The sequence below is a fragment of the Pimephales promelas genome, chromosome 4, assembly GCF_988280905.1.
Source record: "Pimephales promelas chromosome 4, fPimPro1.hap1.1, whole genome shotgun sequence".
NCBI classification, from domain to species: domain Eukaryota; kingdom Metazoa; phylum Chordata; class Actinopteri; order Cypriniformes; family Leuciscidae; genus Pimephales; species Pimephales promelas.
In genome coordinates, this window is record NC_142772.1 from 6,411,214 (window position 1) to 6,435,983 (window position 24,770).

At 36.8% G+C, this 24,770-nt stretch overlaps 2 protein-coding genes, 1 long non-coding RNA gene and 1 other non-coding gene across 6 annotated transcripts in view; 1 reads left to right on the forward strand and 3 right to left on the reverse strand.

Moving 5' to 3' along the window:
• Positions 1-3,367: 3,367 nt before the first annotated feature.
• LOC120472380 (uncharacterized) lies at positions 3,368-9,118 on the reverse strand. Of its 2 annotated transcripts, XR_016168224.1 has the most exons (9): positions 9,030-9,118; positions 8,468-8,524; positions 8,188-8,225; positions 7,922-8,003; positions 7,281-7,345; positions 6,035-6,109; positions 3,977-4,049; positions 3,705-3,746; positions 3,368-3,464 (listed from the first exon to the last, which is right to left on the reverse strand). It is a non-coding gene; the product is annotated as an uncharacterized LOC120472380 (long non-coding RNA). The 2 variants fall into 2 exon arrangements; XR_005620964.2 differs by lacking the exon at positions 6,035-6,109.
• On the reverse strand, positions 7,413-7,546 carry LOC120472503 (small nucleolar RNA SNORA18). The gene has a single exon (XR_005621049.2). It is a non-coding gene; the product is annotated as a small nucleolar RNA SNORA18 (small nucleolar RNA).
• A 1,567-nt stretch (positions 9,119-10,685) lies between the features above and the next one.
• LOC120472348 (L-asparaginase) lies at positions 10,686-17,360 on the forward strand. Its single transcript, XM_039662508.2, has 7 exons — positions 10,686-10,878; positions 11,130-11,225; positions 12,281-12,444; positions 15,730-15,813; positions 15,969-16,068; positions 16,156-16,218; positions 17,079-17,360. Exons 1-7 carry the CDS (start codon positions 10,765-10,767, stop codon positions 17,184-17,186), a joined length of 729 nt encoding a protein of 242 aa, XP_039518442.1. The 5' UTR covers positions 10,686-10,764; the 3' UTR covers positions 17,187-17,360.
• An 83-nt stretch (positions 17,361-17,443) lies between these two features.
• doc2b (double C2-like domains, beta) overlaps positions 17,444-24,770 on the reverse strand; it is a 253,043-nt gene continuing 245,716 nt past the window's right edge. For both annotated transcript variants that reach the window (XM_039662029.2, XM_089129888.1), the window contains exons 15-17: positions 22,627-22,708; positions 22,451-22,547; positions 17,444-19,893 (exon numbers count right to left, since the gene is read on the reverse strand). In XM_039662029.2, coding sequence (XP_039517963.2) covers positions 19,757-19,893; positions 22,451-22,547; positions 22,627-22,708 — 316 coding nt within the window. In that variant the 3' untranslated portion in view covers positions 17,444-19,756. The remainder of the gene's footprint in view (positions 19,894-22,450; positions 22,548-22,626; positions 22,709-24,770) is intronic.

Genomic DNA, 24,770 nt, shown 5'->3' on the forward strand with positions numbered 1-24,770 from the left:
TAAAACAACAAGTATTCTTTGTGTGCAGCTGTGATAAGATCCCTGAGACACTCTGATCTCTCACAGGGACAGGCATTGTTCAGTTCAAAGGACAGAACTCTTCAGATGCGGTTTCTTTCAGCACTACCACTCAAAACACAGAGCTTACGGTAAACTCACACAGGCGATGGATGGTTTTGTATTTAATATAGTGTATGTTTGTTTGCCCTTAAAACCACAGTTTTAACTGAGTCTTTCAAGGACCAGCCTGCTTTCTTGATACACTTAAAAGTTATGACACTAAAAATAGCAAATTAATGTTTCAAACGGAGCTCAGCTTTTGGCCAGCAGTGAAAATGTTATTTGTTGAAAAATTATGTTCTGTAAACTTAGTTTGACTAAATGTTTAAAAACAAAAAGTTCAGGTAATTTCACATCAGATTACATCTATGTTTTGCACCTTTTTCAGTTAATTTTTTTTTTTGTTGTATTTTTTCTTTAATAATAAACAAAAAGGCTTCAGGAAAGTGCAAGGGGAAATTAACAAGATTAAAAAAATAAAATGCTTAACTGCCATTGTTCAGGCTAAAGCAACACTATAGACTTTTCACTCCAGACTAGACACCTTATGAAGAAATGCTCAGCTGAAAACTATACTTTAAAACATTCCCCAAAGATCAGCAACAGAACATTCAAGCTCACAAATAAAGGCTTAGTTACACTCAAAGGCAGCTTGTCAAAGCAGAAGTGGAGCATTAAAAGCAGTGTTCTGCAGAGAGAATCTTTTAATCTGAACCTCATGACCCACATGAAGCCCTGGGAACCAACCTGCACGAGGCTTTCAGACATCAAAATTTAAAGGGTCATGACATGCATTTCTCTTTTCAATTTTAATGTTCTCTAAGGTTTACTCATTAAAGTTTCTCACAAAAAAAAAAAAAAGTATATGCAGAAAAACTATTTTCAACCCTCATTTTGGCCCATCTGAAATGACCCATTCTAAGGGGCAGCTCCTTTTAAGGCTCGTCAGTAAATGTCCAGTTATGAATGGCCATTGATTAAGAAAACATCAACACTCCCATTATTGCATGAGTTAAAGGGATAGTTCACTTTGGAATTAATTTTTGATATGATTTAGCTTACCTCAAGGGCATCCAAGATGTAGGTGTCTTTGTTTCCACAGTATTTTCAATTGACATTTTTCAGTCAAACCGTTGTTGTCTATCAGTCATACACTGGAGGCTAAGGGGATCCACCAAAAAGCCTGCACAGAGAAGTCCAAATTAAACATGATTTAATGACTCATAAATGTAAGTACACATTGACAGCCTAAGACACAAAACAAGCGGTTTTTATGAGAAAACGAACAGTATTTATATCGTTTTTACCTCGTGTAATCGCAGTGACGTCCAAGTGATCTGAATCACTTGTGCAATGTCCAACTGAACCGAACTGAATCAGTTCAATGTTACGCCGGAAGTGATCGCTTGCGTGTGACGTCACTCAATATTTACACAGAGATTTTGGAAGTTTTATATTTTACTAAACATATTTAGATATACCGAAATCGTTTTCCATTGCGGTTTCCCGTACATCTAAATATGTAGTGAAAGGTGAAACTTCCGAAAACTCTGTATAAACAAAAGAGTGACGTAGGCGCGCAAGCGATCACTTCCGGCGCATGCGCAGACCGAAGCGGCCGTGCCGTCAGATCATTTTGTCATGGCTATGATAACAAGAGGTAAAAACGATATCAATACCGTTCGTTCTCACCAGTGTTGTGCAAGTTACTTCCAAACTGTAATACATTAGGTACTACTTGTTACTGTTATTTAAAAGTAATTCATTACCTTACAATATTACTGTCCCAGAATTGTAATGCGTTACATTACTGATGTATTACTTTTGAGTTACTTTCACCAAAATAACTAAGTAGAACTTAACTTTTGGGCTGTAACGATATGCAATATGAAACCGAAATCGCGATTCGCCACACGACTCAGATCCACGAACCTACAGAATCGCGACACACCTCTTCCAACTCCAGCGTTATTCTCCTTACCGTCCAGATCCAATGCTGCCTTATCTTTACATTAGGCTATTAGTATTATTTGAAGTTAACATTATAAAATACGTAGACCCACACCACAAAACTAGTTGAGGATAAATTATTTAAAATTGGGGAAGTCCAGCATTATGAACATGACATTTGCAGTCAAAACTTGAAATAAGAAAATTCATGTATTGAAACATATATAGGCTACTTCCTTAAAGGACTCCAGACATTAGACAAATATCAGTCTATGTTTTATTTTTAATATTAGGGAAAAGACACACATTCATGCGTGACAAAAAAAATAGGAGGCAAAATATATTTTTTGTAATTCTGTTAATTACACTGCGCAAATCGGATGAGGAAGGGTTGGCTCTCCAGTCTCCATAGAACTTAAAATATTCATTTTATTTTAGTTTTCGTGTTCGCATTTATGAGGAAAAAACAATGTTACAGACGCGACCGATCTGAACTGGCACTAAAAGACTGCTTTAAAACTTTCACATAGTCTGTTGCCTTTAAGAAGTAAAAGCAGACAATACACTGTAATACAACTGTAATACAAGCCTCACTGAACATGTAACGAGTAAAATATTACTGAAAATTGATTAGTAATGCCTTACACTACTGCGTTACAGCAAAAAGTAATATGGTACTGTAATGTATTACTTTTGTAATGCGTTACTCCCAACACTGGTTCTCACACAGACACAAACCGCTCGTTTCGTGTCTTAGGCCATCAATGTGTACTTACATTTACAAATCAAATCAGGTTTAATTTTGTCTTCCCCGTACATGCTTTTTGGTGGACCCCCTTAGCCTCCAGTGTATGACTGATGGCAACGGTTTGAAAAATGTCAATTGAAAATACTGCGGAAACAAAGACACCTACATCTTGGATGCCCTTGAGGTAAGCTAAATCAAAAATTAACTTCAAAAGTGACAAACTGAACTATCCCTTTAAGAAATCCTCCATGTAAAACTTGAAGCATTATGAAATGGTTCACTTGAAATGTAGCCGTCAGATCCTGTACAGTTCTCTACTTTATCTTGCAACAAACTTCTTTTTGAACTTCCACTGCCTCATTTAAAAGAACAATTTGCAGTCAAATGATTCAAACATAGAATAATACAATATCCAAACAAGTTAAATACTTTGTTTACAAGGACGGCGTTTTAATAGTACAAAAGGCCTGTTATAAAGTAATCATTTAACTGCTAACTTGCATGCGCATACACTATTTGCAAGCTGTTAGGGATTTTACACCAGTCCAATACTTCACCCTTGTCAAACACATTGATGAAAAAAAGAAAAGAAAAACAAAGCATACAGACTGATTTTGAACTTCATTTATTGAAAACTGCATTAAAACAGAACTCCAAAGCAGCGAAAGGTTTAGTTTCCCACGCAGTATGATCTCATCAGCACCAACTGTTGTTAAAGACAAAGGGCAATTACATTCATAATCAAAGAGCTAATACAATATATGCCACTGAGATGGCTTGAAGTATCAGGTGTTGCCCCTAAAGACCACAGGCATTTTATTTAGCAAAAAATGCTGCATAACACCTCACAGGGCACTGATGTGGGATCACTGCGTTGAGGATCGCCAGTGAGGAGAAGTGGCTGACCCCCTTTGAAAGTGATCCCAAGACATGAAATGGCTCTCACCTTGCAAGTCTGGCTGGGAAACCCTTCACTCCGAATCCAAACCTGATAAAGAAGAAACAATTAAACAAACCTGTAGAACCTTGCATTTGGAGTTAAAGTGCATTTGTTGAAGTGTTCCTAATAAATCTGACAAACAGACTCATTAGGATGGGTTTTAATTTTTGGTCACGTCCACAGCAAGTCAGGAACCAGATATCCTAAAAGCCTTGGTAATATGACCAAATACATCATGCAACTGGGTATGTTCAAGACCAAAAAGACAGAAGCCTTACTTTTCATTTCACAGCACTGGGTGTAAGAACGACACCCTGCCAGCATTTATTCTTCAATCTCACCATATGGGACCTGTGGGCACAACACAAAACCGGATTATCAAAACACGCTGAGCTATCGAAACAATGTCTCAAGGCTTCTAAAAAGGTCAGGTGGCGGTAGGCTGATATCCTGCCCGGAGAACATCTTGGAGTGTTGGGATGGGGCTTAGTTATGGGAGAATGACTGCACACCACCGACACTGATCGTCATACTACAATGCATGTGAGAAATGTAGAGTTTTTTTTCTTCTTCCGTCTAGTACCAAGTAACCTTTTCTTACAGTGTCTGAAACAGTTCCATAAAGGATTCAATCTCTAAAACCCTCTTTTCAGTGAACCTGATTGGTCAGACAGCCAAGTCTGTTCTGATTCGTCTAGAGCTTACAGCTATGGAGGCTTCCTCAGCACTTGACAGTGATCCGATGTTACTTCATGACAATTGCGGTAAAGATGGGAACCATTTTTCCATATTAATTCCAGCACGAGTTTTTTGCAGTGGACACGCAGTGCTAAAAAGTGTTGACACAAAAACGAATCAAACTCTTCCAGGCTCCAGTATAGTAGTCTAGTTTTTCCATGTCCTTTAAAATGTCGATAAACTATTGCAAAAATGACATGATTTCCATTAACCAATGTTTTTTTGCCCCTCGCAATAAGTAATTCCAAAAATCATGGTAATGGATTATGGTAGGTTTGTATAAAATCACAGCTACCACACTAGCCATTATTTTTAAATTGAAGCTGTAGGCGTGAAAAGAAAGGAATTTGAGCCGGCCTCGATTTGAGACCAGCTTTAATTTACCCAAACCAGCAGTCACACCAGGCGTGTAAAAGAGACGGGCGTCTTTTTGGGACTCGGCTATTATTTGAAGTTTTACGGTATAGACCATTTCACAAGATGTAAACAACACTGGTCCAGAAGCACTTCCTGTTTCAGTTTGTAACTGTTTTCTTTATTTCACATGTAAAGAAAACATCTTAAAGATGTTTGTTTAACTTTTTTGATTCAGTTTTAAATGTTCTGTTGGTTGTATTTTATCCCAGCTTTTATGTAGTGTTAAAAAACTGAAACAGGAAGTGCTTCTGGACCAGTGTTGTTTACATCTTGTGAAATGGTCTATACTTGGGAGCAGCCACGAGGCGTTGCTCCATTCTATCACCTTCAAGGTCTTAATAAATTGTGGAATTTCTTTGTCATTTAGAATCCAGTATTCTATTTTTTATTTATGACTTTAAGAACCACCTCGTCGGTCCAAACATGGAGGACCAGCTTTAAAGACTGACTTGCGTACGTCAGGTGACCTGTAAATGAAAAATTGTTGCAGTTTTGCACAATTTTCCTTTCAAATTACCTGAAAAAACAAAACAAAACAAAAAAAAAAAAACACTAGAGAGCATAAATTTCTCCATATTGCGAAAGGTTGCCAAATTAATACGTTTCCATTGGGAGCTTTTCAATTCACGATTTGTTGGGTAAAGGAAAAGAAGCTAGTGTTTTGAGGGTCAAAGTAGACATTGTTCAGGCAGCAAATTAAGACCATAGGCTGGCATTCATTTGTTACAGCATTACGTAGGCATGTAACAGGAATTTCTGATAACTAGTTTCGGCAGTTCAGAATCTATTTCCTTTATATAACTTTTATAACCCAAGAGAATTTTTTTTTGCCTTGCACTTTGATCTTTAAAACCTTAACATAAACAGCTTGTAGCAGCCTATTAAAAAAATTAAAATAAAGGTCTCCCTGCATGTTTTTTCCCCCCCAAACTAAAAACTCAATGGTTTAAAAGTTTAGCATGACATTGACAATTTAAAAAATTACGACTCCAACTGTAAAATAATTTGAATTTGTGGCTGTGTAAAACACAAAAAACAAGTATTAATATTTGGCTTATTTTAGATCCAATTACAAAAGGAATATTTCTTGTTTTGTTTAATAGTTTGGCAACAACGTAAACATTAATAGAAAATAGTAATTGATAAAGTAGAATTGTCAAAATGTGAAGCACTACACAAACCTCGTTTTTTATGACGAATGAGAGATTTGGATTGAATGTCACAGGTCCTGCTGAGATAGTCTTCACTCAGGGTTTCTGCAGGTTTCACAAAGTCACATTTAAGACCATTATGAATGATATTTAAGACCTATATCACGAAAAAAAAAAAAAAACCCTACAAAAGGAAATGCAGTCTCAATTATTCGAAAGTAATTTAATCAAACTGAACATTCGAAAATCAGCACGAACGGTCCCGTGATTATGAAAATAAGTTCTGTTTTTATAAAATCCCCCTATTCCAAAGCACGTAATGTAGGCCTTTTTATCTTTCCCGCAACTGAAGGATTTAGCGATGACGGTCCGGAACATCGTTTGAAACAATGTAGAACTGGTGTCTTGTCACCGTGTGGAGAACACAGAGCACCTCCGCTTTTAGTTTTGGCTGTGATGCAAAAACAAAATCCAAATAAACAAAATCTGATCCAAAAATCTGATTTTTTTTTAAAGCCAAGTATCGCTAAACCTCCATTTCCCCATTGCTGAATAAAATCCGTTTTATGTCTGTGGTATATGAGATACACGCCAATAACACAAAACTGATTGGCTGTTGCATGTTGGTCTATTTTGTAGTCATATTACAGCGAATTATATTTGAACAAGCAAAATGAATAACTACAGCCACGGAATAAAAATCCCCCAAAACATTCCAAAGCGCTGTGGGAGCATTTCAATGAGATTTACATGGACGTAGGAAAATTAAATCGTTTAAAACGATTTAAGCCCTAAAACACAATACTTAAGCAAATTTATGAATTTTTAAGGCATTAAATTGTAATTTTGAAATTTTAGGCTTTTTAAGACCCTGCAGGAACCTTGTTCACTAGACCTACTGCTAGAAAATGTGATCGGAAGCAAAGTTAGGAATACGCTGTACTACCCAGTTTTCAAATTAGCAGTGCAAACAGTAGGTGTTATTGCAAAGTTAGGCAACATAGAAAGTCATTGGGTTTTTAATTCACAGTCTACATGTTATGTACTACTTGGAACACCAAATGTCAGTTAACACCATAGAAGAACAATAACCTTCATAATGAGGTCTTGTCTCGACCACTGCCAGAACCAAACAACAGACATATATGGTCCATTAAGAGCAGGTGTCGAGGTTCTCTAGCACTGGCATTTGAACATTACAGTCAGACATACAACTGTATGCAGATACCAACAGTGCAGGCTAGTGTTCATGTTCAACCAATTGAACATTACATACCTCTAACACTCCTCCAATCACCAAAGGGTTGGTGCGCCGCCTAGTGGACATCCTTCAGATGACACCTACAGAGCAGAAATTCACAGATGAGACATTGCTCTGACAAACGAAGGTACATCCTTTAAGCTAATTGAATGTACTGCAGTGTTTTCCCACAAAGCTAATGGTATTAGCAACACGGGTAAAGCGATACTACAGACTTTATCTCTGAGGTATTTCCAACGACTAAGCTCTACTGAGAGGAACCATTCGGGATAGACCTCATTTAAACAACTTTTTCCAAAATCCATTACAAATAAAATGAAAAAAATACTAAGCCTGCCGCAAGTAATCGGATTGCAGTTAGTCTAATTGCAATTAGATAACCCATAAATGTGGTTTAAATTTTAATCAGGGTTTGTCATCCAAATAAGGGAAATATTGAAGCTATGACATTAGAACTGTATAAATGTTACCATATCATTAAATCATATCCTATTTTATTATAAGTTTCATTATAAAATAAGGACTTGCATTGCACTGTAAGTGACATAAGAAACAGGAAATTATTAACACAGTTATTCGTATGACAAATTTATAATTGTGCTTGGCTTCGCAGACACTTACAACGAATGAAAGTGCTAACATGCAGTGACATTTACCATTTGAAGAGGAATCCTCAGAAAAAAAAAGCGTTTTTCTGTGTTAAGTTCACAGAATTGAGGCAACATTGTGTTTTGGAGCCTGAAAATAAAAGGAAATGTAAGAAAAGCATAGCACATGTACATTATAAGCACACTCAAGGAGTTTTTCACTGTTCAGAAAGGCACATACTCTTTCATGGTTCATAAGAGCAGTTGAACATTAAAGGCAATCATCATTACAAAACTCATTGTTAAAGTAATCATTATCCCAATTAAATTCTTACCTACTGACCCATCTGTTCACAGGAGTGTCACCCAAAACCTGAAAGTACACGGCAGTTTTGAAACTACATGCGAACAATAAAATCAGGCAAAAAAAAAAATAAAATTCCTATGCTAAACATGTCTCTTCTCAAAAGTAACACTGTTATTTGGTGAGCACAACAGCGGGTTGCAAGAGAAGGGAATTGTAATTTTTGCACTGCACTAGTTCCTAAGCCCACTAGGACTAGACTGTGACTAGTACTGTGCAATTAAATAAGCAAAACAATTCAAACCACTTACCATATTGCATATAATGGGTACAATAGGCTTTAAACCACATGGAGAGTTAAGAACCACCTGGAGGGGAAACAAAAAAAAGGTCTTCATACACTTGCAAATTACAACCGTTGCAAAGACGACATGTCGTGATATCCCAGGCCTCATTGTCATCATTGCAACGGTTCAACAGTGATGAAAGCAAACCTGGTGTTTATCTAGCCACGCAGATAGAGGAGTTTGCCATATTTGATAAACTCCACTTATGATTTTCTGCTTGGCAACTTACAAGACCTGCTCAATTTATACAAACTTATTGCCTACAAGGACCAAAACCACCCATTATAGATAATACATGAATAAATCAATTTTTCACTCACTGTATTGTTTTATTGTGGGTGATTTGGTCTCTTTGCACAGGACTCTAACTTGCAACACTATTCAACCACGTGGTGCAGTAACGTATACGATACACTAAAACGTAAAAAAAAATACAACTCCCTGCCTTAAACTTATTCAAAGGTGACGTACATTAAACTTAAAAGAAAACAATCTTGATCAGTGAAACTATGAAGTAAGAAATTACCTTATTTAAGTCAGACGTCTTCTTCACACACGCGCTCTCAAGCGAGTAGTTGAATCTGAGAAGGAAGGAAGGAAACGGAAGAAGAACGTCACTTTTATACTGCACTGCAGTAGCTAACTTTACGACATTTTACGGCTCCGCGTTTCTAACAGAGCATTAAAACCAGATTAAAACGGACAAACGTATTTAGAAATATACTACAAATAACCATAGACAGTAAAAGTAAATAACTTGACTATGGCGTATTTGTGAAAAAAAAACCTGTTAAAATAAAAAAAACAAAAAACAAAAGAGGTTACATATACGAGATTTAATTAGATTATTTCTGTGATTTTTGTTCAACAGAAAAAGGTCATCTTATTTTATTCAAGATGAATAATTTTGATATCTGTATGTATTATTCCGATTAAAATAATTGATTATGGTTGGGGGGAAAAAACCCCACTATTTTATATATGTATGTATATATATATATATATATATATATATATATATATATATATATATAATTGTGGAATATTTTCCCTAACCATTTATTTAATAAACTTGTATACATTTTTTCCTTAGATGCAGTTTTGATATCAACAAAATACCCCTTTGACATGGTGTTTAGCTTACATAACTTCTCTCCTCACTCATTTTGGAATAATAACTATATTACACACCCAAGAAAAACATTATTTTTAAGACATTGGTTTCAGTCTGATATTAGCTAGCAGTTGTTGAATTCTGATGGTCAGTTTTTGAGTATTACTGTATGAAATTTAAGTGCCATATTTAATATGGTATTGTCATGAAGTCTATTTCTGCCAAAATATTATCTCTATTCAGAAATCAGGGCTCTACACTGCAAGTAGCTTTTGTTTGGGTTAATTATGTTTCCCTCATTTGAGTGGGAAATTTTTGGGGCAGTTCTTGGTCGGTATTGTGTATCAAATAAAACCAAAGATTTCATCTGGATATTACAATTGGCTTGCACAGCTCCACTACTTCCTGAACTTCAGCCAGCTCCTAGTTTCCTATCTGCCATTAGTGGACAAACTGATTAATCCAGGTGTGTCTGTCTGACCTCAGTAGTCACAAAAACAATAATCAGGCACACCTGAATTAATCCAGTTTGTCCAGTTATGGCAGACAGGAAACAAGGAGCAGGCTGAAGATCAGGAAGTAGCCTAGTGTAGCTCTGCATAAAGCCAATTGCTGTTTTTGTAAAGAGTCTATTGTGCACTTATGTTTTGAATGTCCCTGTTCTTCATTCTTTTGGTGTGTCTCAATTTCTAGGTGTTAAAATGAACCTTGTCTTAAATTTGTCATCTGTCTTCATACAAATGAATTTGAGTTTTCTAAGAATAAATGTTATCGATTTGTTCCTATTATAAAGAAAATTTCATATTCATCAAACTAAATGAATGGAGTAACTCAAAACCCAACTTTGCCTTTAAAATGTGTTTTGAGTCTGTAAAGTTAAAAAAAAAAATCGAAAAGCCCAAAGGTATCTCTGCTAAAGGAATTTATTGTAGCTATGTCTTTCTTTTATCTTTGCTTTCCCAACAAAATTATTGTTTCATGTTATACTTATCAAATTTGAAAATGTGTAAAAGAAATGTCAATGCGAGACACGTGTCACGTGACCTCACGCGCTAATTTTAGCGCCCTTATATTCACTCACGCGAGTTATATCGAAGTAACTCTTGTTTTGACCATTAAACCATTGTGATTGGCATATTTTCTTTTTATGATGGGGGTTTGTTTTTCAAGACGAAGGATATCTGTCGAAACCCACAGATATTGGGCTGCTATAGCAACTTCTCTTGGCCTCGGCTGGCTTGGGACGGAAAACGTCAGGACGGTTAGTGTTCAAATTGACTAAGTAACGTTAGCACTAGTTCGTTATTGAACAAAAGAGCTAGCTAGTATGCTGAATTTAATAATTAAGTTAATGATTATTAAATAATATATCATAACTTATCATTAAGTTGCTAGCAAGTCAGAGTTAGAATCACTAACGTTAGATGCATGGTGACATTTAGCCGTTAATAAAAGCTTGATTGCGTCATCAAATAACTGGACACAACTCTCTCTTCTTTTAACTAACGTTAGGAGATGAAAACGTGCCAGCTTGCTGTTTTCCCTTATCTGTTGAACTCCTCAGCTGCAGAAGACGATTATCTCGGCCTGGAGGAACATCTTCGAGAGGTAACTTTACTGTGGAAATATCAACAACAGTCATGTATTTACTAGTCTGTTGTACTTTGTAGATTGTCTACAAAGTGAGAAACAGGTAGGTCTTAGTTAGTTTAGGTCTAATTTGCATAATAAGAGTGTTTAAGACATTCTCTGTTTGAGAATGTCAATTTTCCCAGGCTGGACATCACTTTTGGCCACTTTATAGACTTCATGGCCATTGGCCAAAAAAGGTCACTGTTTGGATTTACATGGACAAATAGTCTGATTGGATCATTGTTGTGATTATTATGCGTCTAGCATGTTATACGTTATACAGTTCTTCTAATCCTAATTGATGAAGTGTGCAGCTTTTAATTTCTTAAACAACCATTTAGGAAGACCCATCATAGCCAATAGCCATATTCCAGGATGACAACGTCCATATTCATCATCAGGCTCAAATTGTGAACGAATGGTTTGGAGGGAGCATGAATCGTTTACACATGAATTGGCTTCTCTGAGTCCAGGCCTTAAATTCATTGAAAGTCTTTGGGATGTGCTGGAGGAGACTTTACAGAGTGCTGGACTCTTTGCATTGTCAATATAAGATCTTGACCAAAAACTGATGCACCTCTTGATGGAAATAAATGTTGTCATGTTATTTCCAAAAGGTGCATCAATATTTGGTCAAGAATGATCTTGTATGAACAATGAAAGAGTCCAGCACTTTAATTCCAAACAGCTACTTATTTTTTAAAACAACCATTTGCGAGAACTGAATAGAGATTCCCGAACTGTCAAAGGATTTGTGAGTAACTTTAGAGGACAGAAGAACCCGGTCAGAAAAAGTCTTATTAAATGAAGTTATCACTGTCAAATAAATTAATTGCACAAGGAGGGCAGCTATAAAAAGCCAGCAAACAGGTATTTGAAGCTGCTTTTGTCTCTCTGGAGTCTCAAGAGCCTCTTCATGCAGGCTGCATTTCAACCACCTCTAACCAAAGCTCACAAAGAGAAACTTTGACAGTGGGTGGAGAAATACAGACTCATTTTTAAATAGTTGTGTACACCTACTTATCTTATAGGATGCGGATATCTCATGTGGTGATGAGCGCCGCCGGACACCTTTACATGTGGCAGCAGGAGAGGGCTATGAAAGGACTGTTCACTTCTTGCTGCAGCAGGGAGCCGATGTGAATGCCGTTGACCGTGATGGAATTACTCCACTTCGAGATGCCATATACGCCAAGTACTCATCACATTTGTGTTCTTCTTACTGGATATACATTGCAACTTTTCCATTAAGGAGCAATATTTGCCCCCTGGAATTGATTTACAGGGGTGTTTTTACCTCTGTACAGGCAATTTTTATAATGACCTTATTTAATGCATCTATGTTGTCTTTTATGTCAGACACTTAAGTTTAGCCAATTACTTCAATACTCAGAATAATACTATAACAAAAACATTTTATCAACGTCAACAGAAGCCATCTTTACACTGCAAAGGTGGAACAGAAGCTGCATATGACATGGAATGTTTATTTACACAAACTTTTTAATACTGCTCATGTATTTACACCACAATTGCCTATATAAATTGTAAAATTTAACATGAACATTACATGGTTGGACTTCAATTTTATGATAAAAATCATTATTGTTGATTAATCAGGGCTGCACATAACTTGTTGGTCTGGTTCTCAAGGGAGCACCTGGAGATGCTGATTGGTCCTCACACTTTATGTGACACACACACTTATCCTTCAAACTGTCATCATTACTTTCCTACTAACTGCTCCCCACACTTTTTTCTTTTCTCTTTAACATGGTAGATGATGATAATGTTTTTTTTTTATTTTATTAACATGAATGGCACAGAAAACAGCAGGAATATTAGGTTGTGGTCACTTTAACACCGCATGCACAGACCGAACATACTGAAACACATCCGGTTTCTTTCTCAACTGTTCGCTTATGGCATAACCGAGATATGGCATAACTCTCTCTCTGCCTGCACGCACATAGATAACAGTGCACAAGTCCAGATTTTCACCTCTTCTTCTGCGTTTAAAATCATATTAATGTGTAAATTGGCAAGACAAAACAAGTCCAAATGATAAACTTTCACTCTATTACGGTTAAACTTAGCAGTTAATCCTCGAATCACATGATGCGTGTCAAACCATGGAGCCTGGTCTGTACGGATCATGGATCAATTGCGATCCCCTGCACTCCTAATTATTAATAAACACACTTATCATCATGATTACTATCTTACCAGAGATGGAGAAAAATACCCTGTCCCCAAACACGCTGGTACTCAAAGCGCTTCCCTCTACGTTTTCTGTTGCGCATCGTTTATTTTGACCATGCATGCGCACCTGTGCACCAGTTATGTGCACCCCTGGGAATGATTATTAATATGGACTAATAGAATACATTAAAATGTTTTTGTGTTTGGGGAAATGGCATGTCATATTCTGGCTACACAGACAAAAATGTTTATTGCGGATTACTTTATTGCTTTTTATGCATTCGAAAATCAAGGCTTCATATTGGTTATTTTAGCTTGAAATACAAGCTTTTATTCAAACTGGGTCTGGGAATAAATTATATATAGAAAGGGAACAAAAAACACTGAAGCAGTCCATGTCAATTTAAGCACTCCTTACAGTAAAAACTCATAACAGTAAGTGAAGCTGTCCACACTACAAAACGAATCTCTTGCATAATATCGGCACTTGGTTGATTAAGATGAGAGAATACAGGAGAGTGCAGAATTCAGTGAATTGAATGCGTGCAGTGATCAAAACGGCCTTTTGAGTTTTGACTAATCTAAACTCCTGTGATTGGTCATTGCATTCATAAGCTATACAGAAACATCTGTTTTTTAATGTATAATGGGTTTTAATGCTCAATGCATAAAAAAACAACAAAACACACTTGAATATATATCATGTATATATATTCATAAATTGAATATATATATATCACATATATCAAGTGTGCAGATCTAAATGTGAAAATGACACTTTTTATTCAACATTAAATTTCACTTTAATCTTGACAGACAATTACGGAAGCCCTGAACCGCAACCTAAAAAAAAAAAAAAAGTCTGTAAAAAAAAAAAATCTTAAAAAAAAAAAAAAATCTGTAAAAAAAAAAATCTGTTTCGAGATTAAAGTCGAAATGTTTCGAGATTAAAGTCGGAATGTTTCGAGATTAAAGTCGAAATGTTTCGAGATTAAAGTCGAAATGTTTCGAGATTAAAGTCGAAACATTGTGCAGTGCGTGTCCACTGGCTCAGAGCGCGCGCGCGTGTGTGTGTGAAGTCGAACTGCCATGGATAAACACAAAATAGTAGCTTTTTACTTTTATCTGGGCTTTCAACAAAATTCTACACACGTCACACGTGCTACTGGCAGTGTTTCTGAGGTGTTTTCGTGCTCGTCTAGTCAACACTATCTGGGTCGAGAACACAACAGTAACTGTTCGGTCTCCTCTTCCCCGTAAATACGCTCTGGATACATTTTAAGTGCATCATTCTGTATCCAATCATTTGGCCGGATCCTGTGATTTCCTAAGATTTAATAACCACTTATGGTTGAGGAGAGATTCTGTGATATGATTGTAAAGCACTTTGAGTGTAGGCATATATGAAAGCGCTATAAATGCCCTATTCATTCATTCATTCATTCATAAAGCTGGATTTCTCCATCCAGTCTGAAAAGTGTTTTCCGTGTTGGTTTTCCTATAGGCTAAAGTCTATTCCGGCGCAGTATATTTTATAACGTCCTATAATGGTAGCCTAATGCTGGTAGATTGGCACCTGTTGAATTTCCTTTGATGAAACAAAACACACACACACACACACATACACAGTGTGAAACTCGCTATCGCGTAGAAGCTGCGCGTGTGTGCTTTCCATTGTCTCACATTGCCGCACACACAGGCATTCATAATGGCCAATAGCGAGTTTCACACACTGTGTGGGTGTGTGTGTTTTGTTTCATCAAAGGAGACCGAAAAGCTACTATTTTGGGTTTATCCATGGCAGTTCAACTTCACACACACACGCGCGCGCTCTGAGCCAGTGGACGCGCACTGTTATGAATGCACAATGTTTCGACTTTAATCTCGAAACATTTCGAATTTAATCTCGAAACATTTCGACTTTAGTCTCGAAACATTCCGACTTTAATCTCGAAACTTTCCGACTTTAATCTCGAAACATTTCGACTTTAATCTCGAAACATTTCGACTTTAATCTCGAAACATTTCGACTTTAATCTCGAAATGGTAGATTTTTTTTTTTTTTTTTAACAGATTTTTTTTTTTTACAGATTTTTTTTTTTTTTTTTAAGATTTTTTTTTTTTTACTGACTTTTTTTTTTTTTTTTAGGTTGCGGTTCAGGGCTTCCGTAGACAATAGATTGTTTAGTGACATTTTTGCCCCAAGTCCCCATTAATTTACTATTAATACTACCCTGTTGCATATCCACATTTACTGATTCATCTTTTAAATCAATAGGAGTCTGGAGGTGGTGAAGTTATTAGTTTCTGCAGGGGCATGTTTGGAAACATCCTCAGAGGAACTTGGGGCTGAGATGTGCTAGTAAGTGGGATTTATGTTTTTATACAAAAGTTACATTTTACAAAAGAGGGCACTTGATAAAATTATCAGTCTGATGTGCCGAATATGTTATAGCTCAACTATCAATAATTGTAGTCTTCTATGGATTGTGCTTGAATGTGGATTGTGCTTTTCAGTCTTGCATCCCTTGGAGACACAGAACAGATGGAGGCGTTTAAGACGGCTGGAGTCAGTTTGAATGTTTCTGATGTTCACGGCCGAACTCCCTTACATGTGGTGAGGGTTTCTCAGAAATGTTAAAAAAATTTTGTTCCTATGAAGAGCATTTAAGATTGGCTCATCTTCCTTCATTTGCTTTAATAGGCGGTGTGCACAAATCAACCTGAAGTGGTGAAGTTCTGTATCAGCAATGGATCCGATCTTGAGGTAAGGACACAAAGGATTTAGAAGCAATTGTTTATCTGCCAAGGGTTTGGGCACACACCATTTTTATTATTATTGCTGTGTAAGTAGGGATATATATAGTACCTATGCTAAGTGACATATCAGCCACCATATCGGTATCGGCTGATATATGTTCATTTTTAATGTTATCGGCCCAAAAGAAAATTTGGCATATATTTAAGTCGGTAAATAAGGGATTATTTCCGTCCGCTGAGACATTTCAGATGCGCCCTGTTTGCCCTTTTAATGGTCAGACTTTTGTTTTTGTAATCAGGCTCTCAAAAATTATTATGGGTTTTTGGCTTTTTCGGTTATCGGTATCGCCCAACAATCTTATATTTGACAGACTGTAAAGTTGCCACCATGTGGCTTGATAACAGCTCTGCACACTGTTCATTGTCTCATGAGGTGCATGCTGGGATGCTTTTCCATTACTCTTGAGGCAGTTCCCATATTTGCTGGACACTTTTGACGACTTTTCACGCTCCTGTTCAACTCATTTCAAGAAAATTAAATGAAATTATTTTAAATTTGGTACGTTTTTGTACCAAAGTAGGTACAATTTATTTAGTCTCCAAACATTAAAAGCCTTTCGATCAAAGGGTTTTTTAGTTCATGAGAAAGCCAGATGTGTCCAAACCTTTCACTCTTGGTACTGTAAGGATATAAAAGCATCACTCTGGGTGTGTTCACACTTGTAGTTCAGTTCACTGTCCGCTTGTTTGGTGCACACCAGGGTTTGTTTTAATCAAACCAAAAATGCCAAGTGTGAACACACCCTCTATCTCTTTGTATTTTAATAATTAAAAATTATACTACTTCAATCTTCTCTGAAATAACAGCAAAGAGACAGGCTGAACAACAGGCCTCTAGATGATGCTCAGAGACTAGGCTTACAACACTTGGAGGAGTTGTTGAGTTATCCGGTCAACCAGGCCACAGAACAGTGAGGAACAGCAGCTGTCTGTACTTATCAAATGGTTCAAAGGTTAAAGTTCATTGCCATTGGCTCTTTTAGATAATTAATTCCAATTTTTAAAAGCATTGTTTCAAGGATGGAAAAATGTTTGTTTTAGACGTTTTTAGAACAACTAAAATCGGTTAATAAAACATTCCTAACATTAGTTGTTTATTCGTTTGTATTCAATACTATGTTGAGTTTCAAGGTTTATTTCCAGTTTGATATTAATCTCCAAGACAAAAAGAGTTGAACTCATTTTCAGTTGTTTATTTGATATGGGTTTCCAATTCTGAACATGTAAATAGCAAATATAATTTGCCATAGTAAAAAACACACTCTAGATATAATACTTTGAAGTTGGACAAAAAAATGAAAGTAAAATACAGATTCTGGTGTCTGACGGCACTTGATAATGACATTATACAGAAACTCTTGATGCTTTCAGGTGGTCCGTGATATTTTTTTAAGTTGTTGACTAACCCACAATGGGTTTAAGATCTTATAAATATTGTTTAAATAAACATTCAAAGAATACATGAGCAATTTAAGTTGTACAGTGAGTAAGGGAGAAAACACAGCCAATCGGTTTCTTTTTTTAGTTTGAATGTTTAGCACTACCAGATGCCAGAATCTGAAGTTATACAGGCATCCTCCACCTCTGCCATCACGGCACGATCACACAGTGTAAGGAGACCCATAGTGTGTCTTTAAGAGGCATATTTCCAAAAGACAATGTTTAAACAGTGTAACACAGACAAGAATACAACTTATGCCATATGTATCATATTGTTTCCATATTAAAAGCTAATATCAATCTAGGAATCTTTGTAAAGTGAGCGGTGCAAAAACACACGTTACAAAAGAAAAGGCACGATAATTCGGCCATTCGGTGCAAGATTAAGGTGAACCAGGAGGAGGAATATATTGACTTCATCAGAGAACCACTATAATATGCAAACAATTGCCTGAGAGTTAAAAATGATCAAAACAAGACAAGATTTATTTTTTGTAACATGCAGTCACATGTCCAGTCAATGGAGCAACCTGACGGGCAATGCGATAGCGTTCAAAAGTACAAAAACGGTCTGAAAAGGAAGGCTGACATTCTTGTAGCATCCGAGAGCAGGAACTGTCTTTTTACAGAGAAGAACAGCAGTATCAAACATTAAGCAAAGTTATTTTAATGACAGCCCAAAAACATTGCATGCATTTATGCCATTGAGTTTTTGTACAAAAGCAAAAAGATAACAAAAATGTCACAGGAGTGGCGTGCACAATGAACATCGTCAGAGAACGATAAGGTTGCTCAGTTGGTGAACACACACCGTAGGGGGCTGTATACAGGAGTTTCATTGTTTTTAAACTAATGGCCAACATCTGGAGTCCATGGAAGCTTGTTTTTGCCACTGAATATAAAAAAAAAGGATAAAGAATGACTTCATTTCACAGTTGAGAGTTTTTTTTTTCCAGGATTGAAATTGCGAGAAAGTCAGAATTGTGAGTTAAAAAGTTGCAATTACCTTTTAAAATGTTTTATTCTGTGGCTGAAACAAACTTCTATAGAAGTCTGATCTCCAATGTAGAGTTTCCCTTAAACTGAAAAAAACGAAACAAAACAAAAAACCCTAAAAAATTCTACTGGTAATTTGAAAAACAAAAAAAAAACAAAAAAAAACAAACAAACCATTTTGTCAAACATACAGTAATATAATATCTGCAAAACCCACCAACGGCATGCTAAATATGCAATAATACAGAAAGGTTCAAATAATACACTGGTTATAATTTAATGTCACAAAATAACACAACTTGATGAAATACACAAAATTAAAAGAAACGTGTTAAGTGACTAACACGGCATTTAAAAAAATATATTAAGTCGTCTTTAAAATGCTCAAAGGAAGAATAAGATAAACATGCTATTAATAACTCTCAAAACAATAGTAACTTGTAAAAGTTTGTCAAGTCCATTTTTTGATTTACAGACTTTAGAATAAAATATGTTATGTATATGTATATGCCCTGGCCTCAGAAAGGGTTTCGACTGTATTCTAGATGTAAACAATATGCAGTTCTGCCCTGTTTTGAAAATTGTATTTTCAGAGCCCATTTGCTGCCATGATGCATATGCGTAATAATACATTTACTGAGAGTTAACATCTGTAAACAGCATTCTTGAATACACATAAAACCTCAAAGATAGCCAAGAAAATGGAGAAAGAGAGCAATAGAGTGTGGTTAAGTATTTGAAGACAGGAACTGATCTCTTGTTGGCTGCGGGAACAATATCTCTCCATTTTCAATGAGGTTGTACAAACACAGGTTGATTAAAGACCCTTATATAAGCCCAAAAGCCACATCAAGCCACACAATCAGACTGCAAGCTCAACACCAGGACACGGACAAGAGATAGAGCAGGTGTGTTACTTGGGATCAGATACGGGCACCCATCTCTAAATCAGTGGACTGCTGGAGTGTTGATCTATCCATCATCACAGGCTGCTGGGCTTCACATCCACATCAGGTAGGAACGGGACGGGACGGGGCTTCGCGAGCCTTTCAGTCATTGTACCCAGAACCAGGAAGTTCATTGGTTAACGTGTGCCAGCGCTCAATTTTCTTGTCTTTGTTTTTCAGGCAGTCAAACCAGTGTTTTAGCCTCTCGCCGTTGGCATTTATGCCTAAAGAGACTCCGCCTGGAGAAAAGGTGAAAAAGTTCATTAAAAGAACCAAAGACTTGAAGTTTCCCGTGGGACTCGGGCCTCAACTATAAGGATAACCTACAGGAGAAAGTTTCAGGCCAGATGACAAACTTAGCACTATGAATTCCAATCATCCAATCCAGCACACTTCCGAATTCCAATCGGAAGTGAGCATCCCTACGCACTCATGGATGTACTTTGGATGGAGCAGCGCACTTGCATGTCTAATGTAGCCGTTTGGATCACACTTTGTGAAAGAAGCAATTTAAGACAACAAAATGTCTTCATTACTTTAAAGGAGAACTCTGGCGCAAAATGAACCTTTGGTCTAATAAAACATCGGTACCTAGTCAACCGTTGTCTGAGATTTGTTTCATGATAATCGAATGTAAAGAGTTTAATCTCTAAAAACTGTTTAGTGTATAATGCTAGTATATGGGGGCATTGACTAAGTAAAAAGAAATCGCTAGTTTAAACCACTAACAAGCCTCAAAATAGCCCCACACTAACACAGTAACATAATGAGGGTCCATACATGCAAAACAAAGCTTTGAGAACTTTGTAAGTGTACAGACCGTTTAATAAGAAGATACTTTATAAAGAGGGTCTACTTTTTTGTATTACCTAGCGATTTCTTTTTACTTATTATATGGCCCCATATACTAGCGTTAAACACTTAAACAGTTTTAGAGATAAAACTCTTTACATTCGATTATCTTGAAAACAAATCTCAGATAATGGTCGACAAGGTACCGATGTTTTATTAGACCAAAGGTTCATTTTGTGCCGGAGTTCTCCTTTAACCTGAAATATTATCATGACAACATAGCATGGTGTCAAAAAGCACATGTTCTAATGTAAACAATATGCAGTTTTGTCTTGTCTTGTTTTGGGGCCTAATGGTTACAGAATCAGACTGGTAACCTGAAGGTTGCAGGTTCGATTCTCAATACCAGCTGGTGCCCTTGAGCAAGGCTCTTAAACCTCAATCGCTCCCCGGGCGCCGCAGTGAATGACTGCTCACTGCTCCTGGTGTGTGTCTTCACTACTCCTAATGTGTGTGCACTAACTTCGATGGGTTAAATTCAGAGGACAAATTCCATACTTGGCCTTCACCTATCACACTTTTCACTTACATAATTGTTGCAAATAAATACAGTTTTTAAAATATGCTTTATATGTTCCCTCTCTGCTCTCAACTTTGCCTTCTCTTTTTTGGATCCTCAACATGACATCATGACTTTTGCGTAAACATATACGCCACTTTCGAGTCAGGTGGCGTGTCATCTCTACGCATTTTGAGCTATCCGCGTGTATGCGTATATGTCTACGCCATTAACGTCCGCGTCATTCTGCGTGTCTGTACACGCAGTCAAATCTCCAGTCATAAATGCCATTTACCCCAGTGATGGTTAAGTTTAGGGATGGGGTTGAGGTAAGTCATATCTTTTTTTTACCTAGGATGGTAAGGGAACAGTCATAAATGCCATTAACCCCAGTGACGGTTAAGTTTAGGGATGGGGTTGAGGTAAGTCATATCTTTTTTTTACCTAGGATGGTAAGGGAACAGTCATAAATGCCATTAACCCCAGTGACGGTTAGGTTTAGGGACGGGGTTGAGGTAAGTCATATATTTATATAACGTTAAGTCAACGGCGTTCATAAACACGCTGAAAGGTGATTATGCATCTTGATAGCACGCCAAAAATGGAAATACGAATTGGCGTGTCATACACACGCTACTTCATGAGATCAGTCAATGATCCTGTTTATTTGTTAACTTGAACTCTGTCGCCATAAAATGAATCGCAAAGACTCACCACCCTGGTTCACATGACCATGAGCGATAAAAAGACTTCTTTGAAGTTACCGGTGCATGTTCGCTTCGCTAACGGACTTGTGGAAGGGCTCTTCGTGAAGGGATTCGGTCAATCACTTTTATTCAGAACGCTCCTACAAATGCCGTGCCCTTCAAGGGTGCAAAAAGGGATTTGATCATGCACACACCTGCTTACTAATTCAGATGGTCCACTTGTCAGGTGAATAGCAGAACTAGAAGGCTTGTGATCAGTACGAATGGGTTGAAAATCACAAACCAATCATGTTTTTCCTTGTATGTCAACATTTATCAGCGGTAATGTTTAGCAAAATAATTTATTGCCATCTTGAACTTTACTGAATATTTATAATAACTATGTGCTTTTCAGCTATCAAGTAAAATATATATTTTATGAAGAAATTATTTGTGTGCAATACATTTTTAATGAAACGTAAATGTAAAAATTAATACATTTACAATAAGACATTTCAAATTAGAAATATAAGTTTAAGTTGATAAAAAAAAAATACATTTATAAATTAGGGCAGAGCAAGTAGAAACTTCTGGCCTGACCAGACAAGCAGAAAAAATCTTTACTGCTGAGCCTTTGGCAGTAACATGCAATTATTCACCACAAACCGTGAAATAAAAAAAAAAATACAAATATAGCATAAAATTAATATCATGAAAGAATTTAAGTTTAACAAGACTTGTCCAGTAAATAGGTCCTACCAATGAAATCGTTGGATTTGCCGATGTCATAGTCCCAAACGGTCACCTCCAGGGTCTTTTTGCTGAGGTCAGCGTACTTGATCTCATAGAAAAACTCCTGTCATAGATGAATGAAATTAGCAATTACAAACACAACTGTGCATTAGACAATCAGGCACTGGTCAGGTTAATCTTACTTCATTGAATTCGGGGTTGAGGGTCTTCTTTTTGACCGTTGTCTTGTGCTTTGATTTTTTGTTCTCATCTGGCTTGAGATACCTAAAACACATTGGGGATAGTGAAAGAAAGATGCATTTAGTGTGATCATGTCTTTCACTTTGGGTTAAGTTAAGTTAATTTGGCACAGGCTTACTTATGATGCACAGGCAGCAAAACAGGCACACATTTGAAACGTGAAAACATGCAGAATGGTGTTGTCATATGCAACAAGTCAACATGACCACCAGAGGGCGTTGCAGCTCTTTTATATACAATTTGGAGAGCTGAATGAAAAAGCCATGAAAGGATCCACAAGGTTCATTGCAGGATATCTCCACAATTTGCTCTAGGAGCTTTCCTACATAAATGAAAGATTCGCTTTAAAAAAAAGCCCTCTGACTTCGGGGTCATTAAATGTCTCTTTCTGTCTCTATCCCTGTGAGTCTTCTTAATGAGGGTCCCTTGCTCTTTACCAAAGACCACCAAATAAGCAGACAGCTAATAGACTGATTAAAGAAGATCCAGGCCGTGATCTCAGCTGCCTAATAATCACAGCCTGTGTCCTTATAATGTAAAAGCAATGATACAAATTCCCTCTCATTTATTTTATCATCTAGGGATCTGTTAAACAGGAGTAAAAAACTGAAATACATCTTTATCATGTTGGTAAATGTAAAACTTGTGAAAGGCTTGCTTCACTCTCATTGGAACAGTTTTCCTGGAGCTCCTGACATTTGCTCCTTTTACACTGTCTCTATAGTCAACAATTTCACCTTTTCCTCTGAATAAATGAATCCGCAGTTCTCTTCTCTATGTAAAAATGAACACTCCAAGTATTCCATAAAACTCGTTTCCTTCCCAAAAAGGTGAACAACATCATCTGCTATCAATCCGGAAAAACTGCTTTATGCATAGACGGGAAAAACAGCAGAAAAAATAGCAGACGGAGACGAAATAATGACACAAATACACAAGATTTGCACGAGCAGAAACAACAAAGGAATCATTTCGTATTCAAAGCTTTTTGTAGAGACAGAATCAAGCTGTTGAAATTGACCAATGGTTGCACATGTAAGAAACAAAAACATAGTCCCCGACTGCTGTAATCCCCCAATAAATGGTTGGATTCAGGAAGTGAGGGGAGTTGAGAGCTCAAATCCCTTCTGTGTGCTGAAGCAGAGATCATCGCTTCATTTAAACCAACACATTCCAGTTCTCAAAATACAAAGATTTGCATTTCTCCATATCAAAGACAAAATCCTTAGCTTTTGACTGCACTGGTATCAACCGTTGATATAAATGCTTGCGTTTGCCATGAATGAATAGACGGGCTAAAGGTTTACTTACAAGCATACCTGTGCACATACATATACATAGTCAGTAATTACTTAGCAAACACTTTTATCCACAGCGCCTTAATGCTAATTTGATTTTTGAGGTTGAGTGCCTTGTTTAAAAGCTCACTCATGTGGGATTCAAACCTTCAAAATTTTGGTTACACATCAGCACCTTAAAGGAGCAGTTCACTTTTAAAAAACTAACTTTTTCACTTTTGATGATAATTTACTCACCCCCATGTCATCCAAGATGTTCTTCAGTCGAAAAGAAATTAATGTTTTCTCCATATAATGGACTTCAATGGGAACCAAACACCAATGAGAGTTTCAGTGCAGCTTCAAAGGGCTTTAAATTACACCAGACGATGAATAAGGGTCTTATCAAGCGAAACGATCGCTGATTTAAAATAAATAAATAAATAAATAAAAAAGTTTAAGTTTTATAAGCACAAATGCTCGCCTTGCTCTGTTCTGTGATGAGCGTTTGGGACTCAAACTTCAAAATGAACAAATCTTTTTTCGAGTCATGATTCGAAGGGCCCTATTCACTGTGTGGTGTAATTTAAAGCCCTTTGAAGCTGCACTGAAACTCTCATTTGGACCTTGAACCGTTTGGTTCCCAATGAAGTCCATTATATGGAGAAAATCAAAAACCTTAATTTCGTTTTCGACTGAAGAAAGAAAGACGTGGACATCTTGGATGACATAGGGGTGAGTAAATTATCAGCAAAAGTTTTTTTTTTTAAAGTGATCTACTCCTTTAAATACAACAATCAAAATTCACC

Excerpts from the sequence above, each read along its gene's own strand:
- LOC120472348 (XM_039662508.2), top strand. The coding sequence starts at position 10,765 with ATGATGGGGGTTTGTTTTTCAAGACGAAGGATATCTGTCGAAACCCAC. Across the intron at positions 11,226-12,280 it reads TGGAGGAACATCTTCGAGAG|GATGCGGATATCTCATGTGG; the intron begins GTAACTTTACTG and ends CTTATCTTATAG. Across the intron at positions 16,069-16,155 it reads GCCGAACTCCCTTACATGTG|GCGGTGTGCACAAATCAACC; the intron begins GTGAGGGTTTCT and ends TTGCTTTAATAG.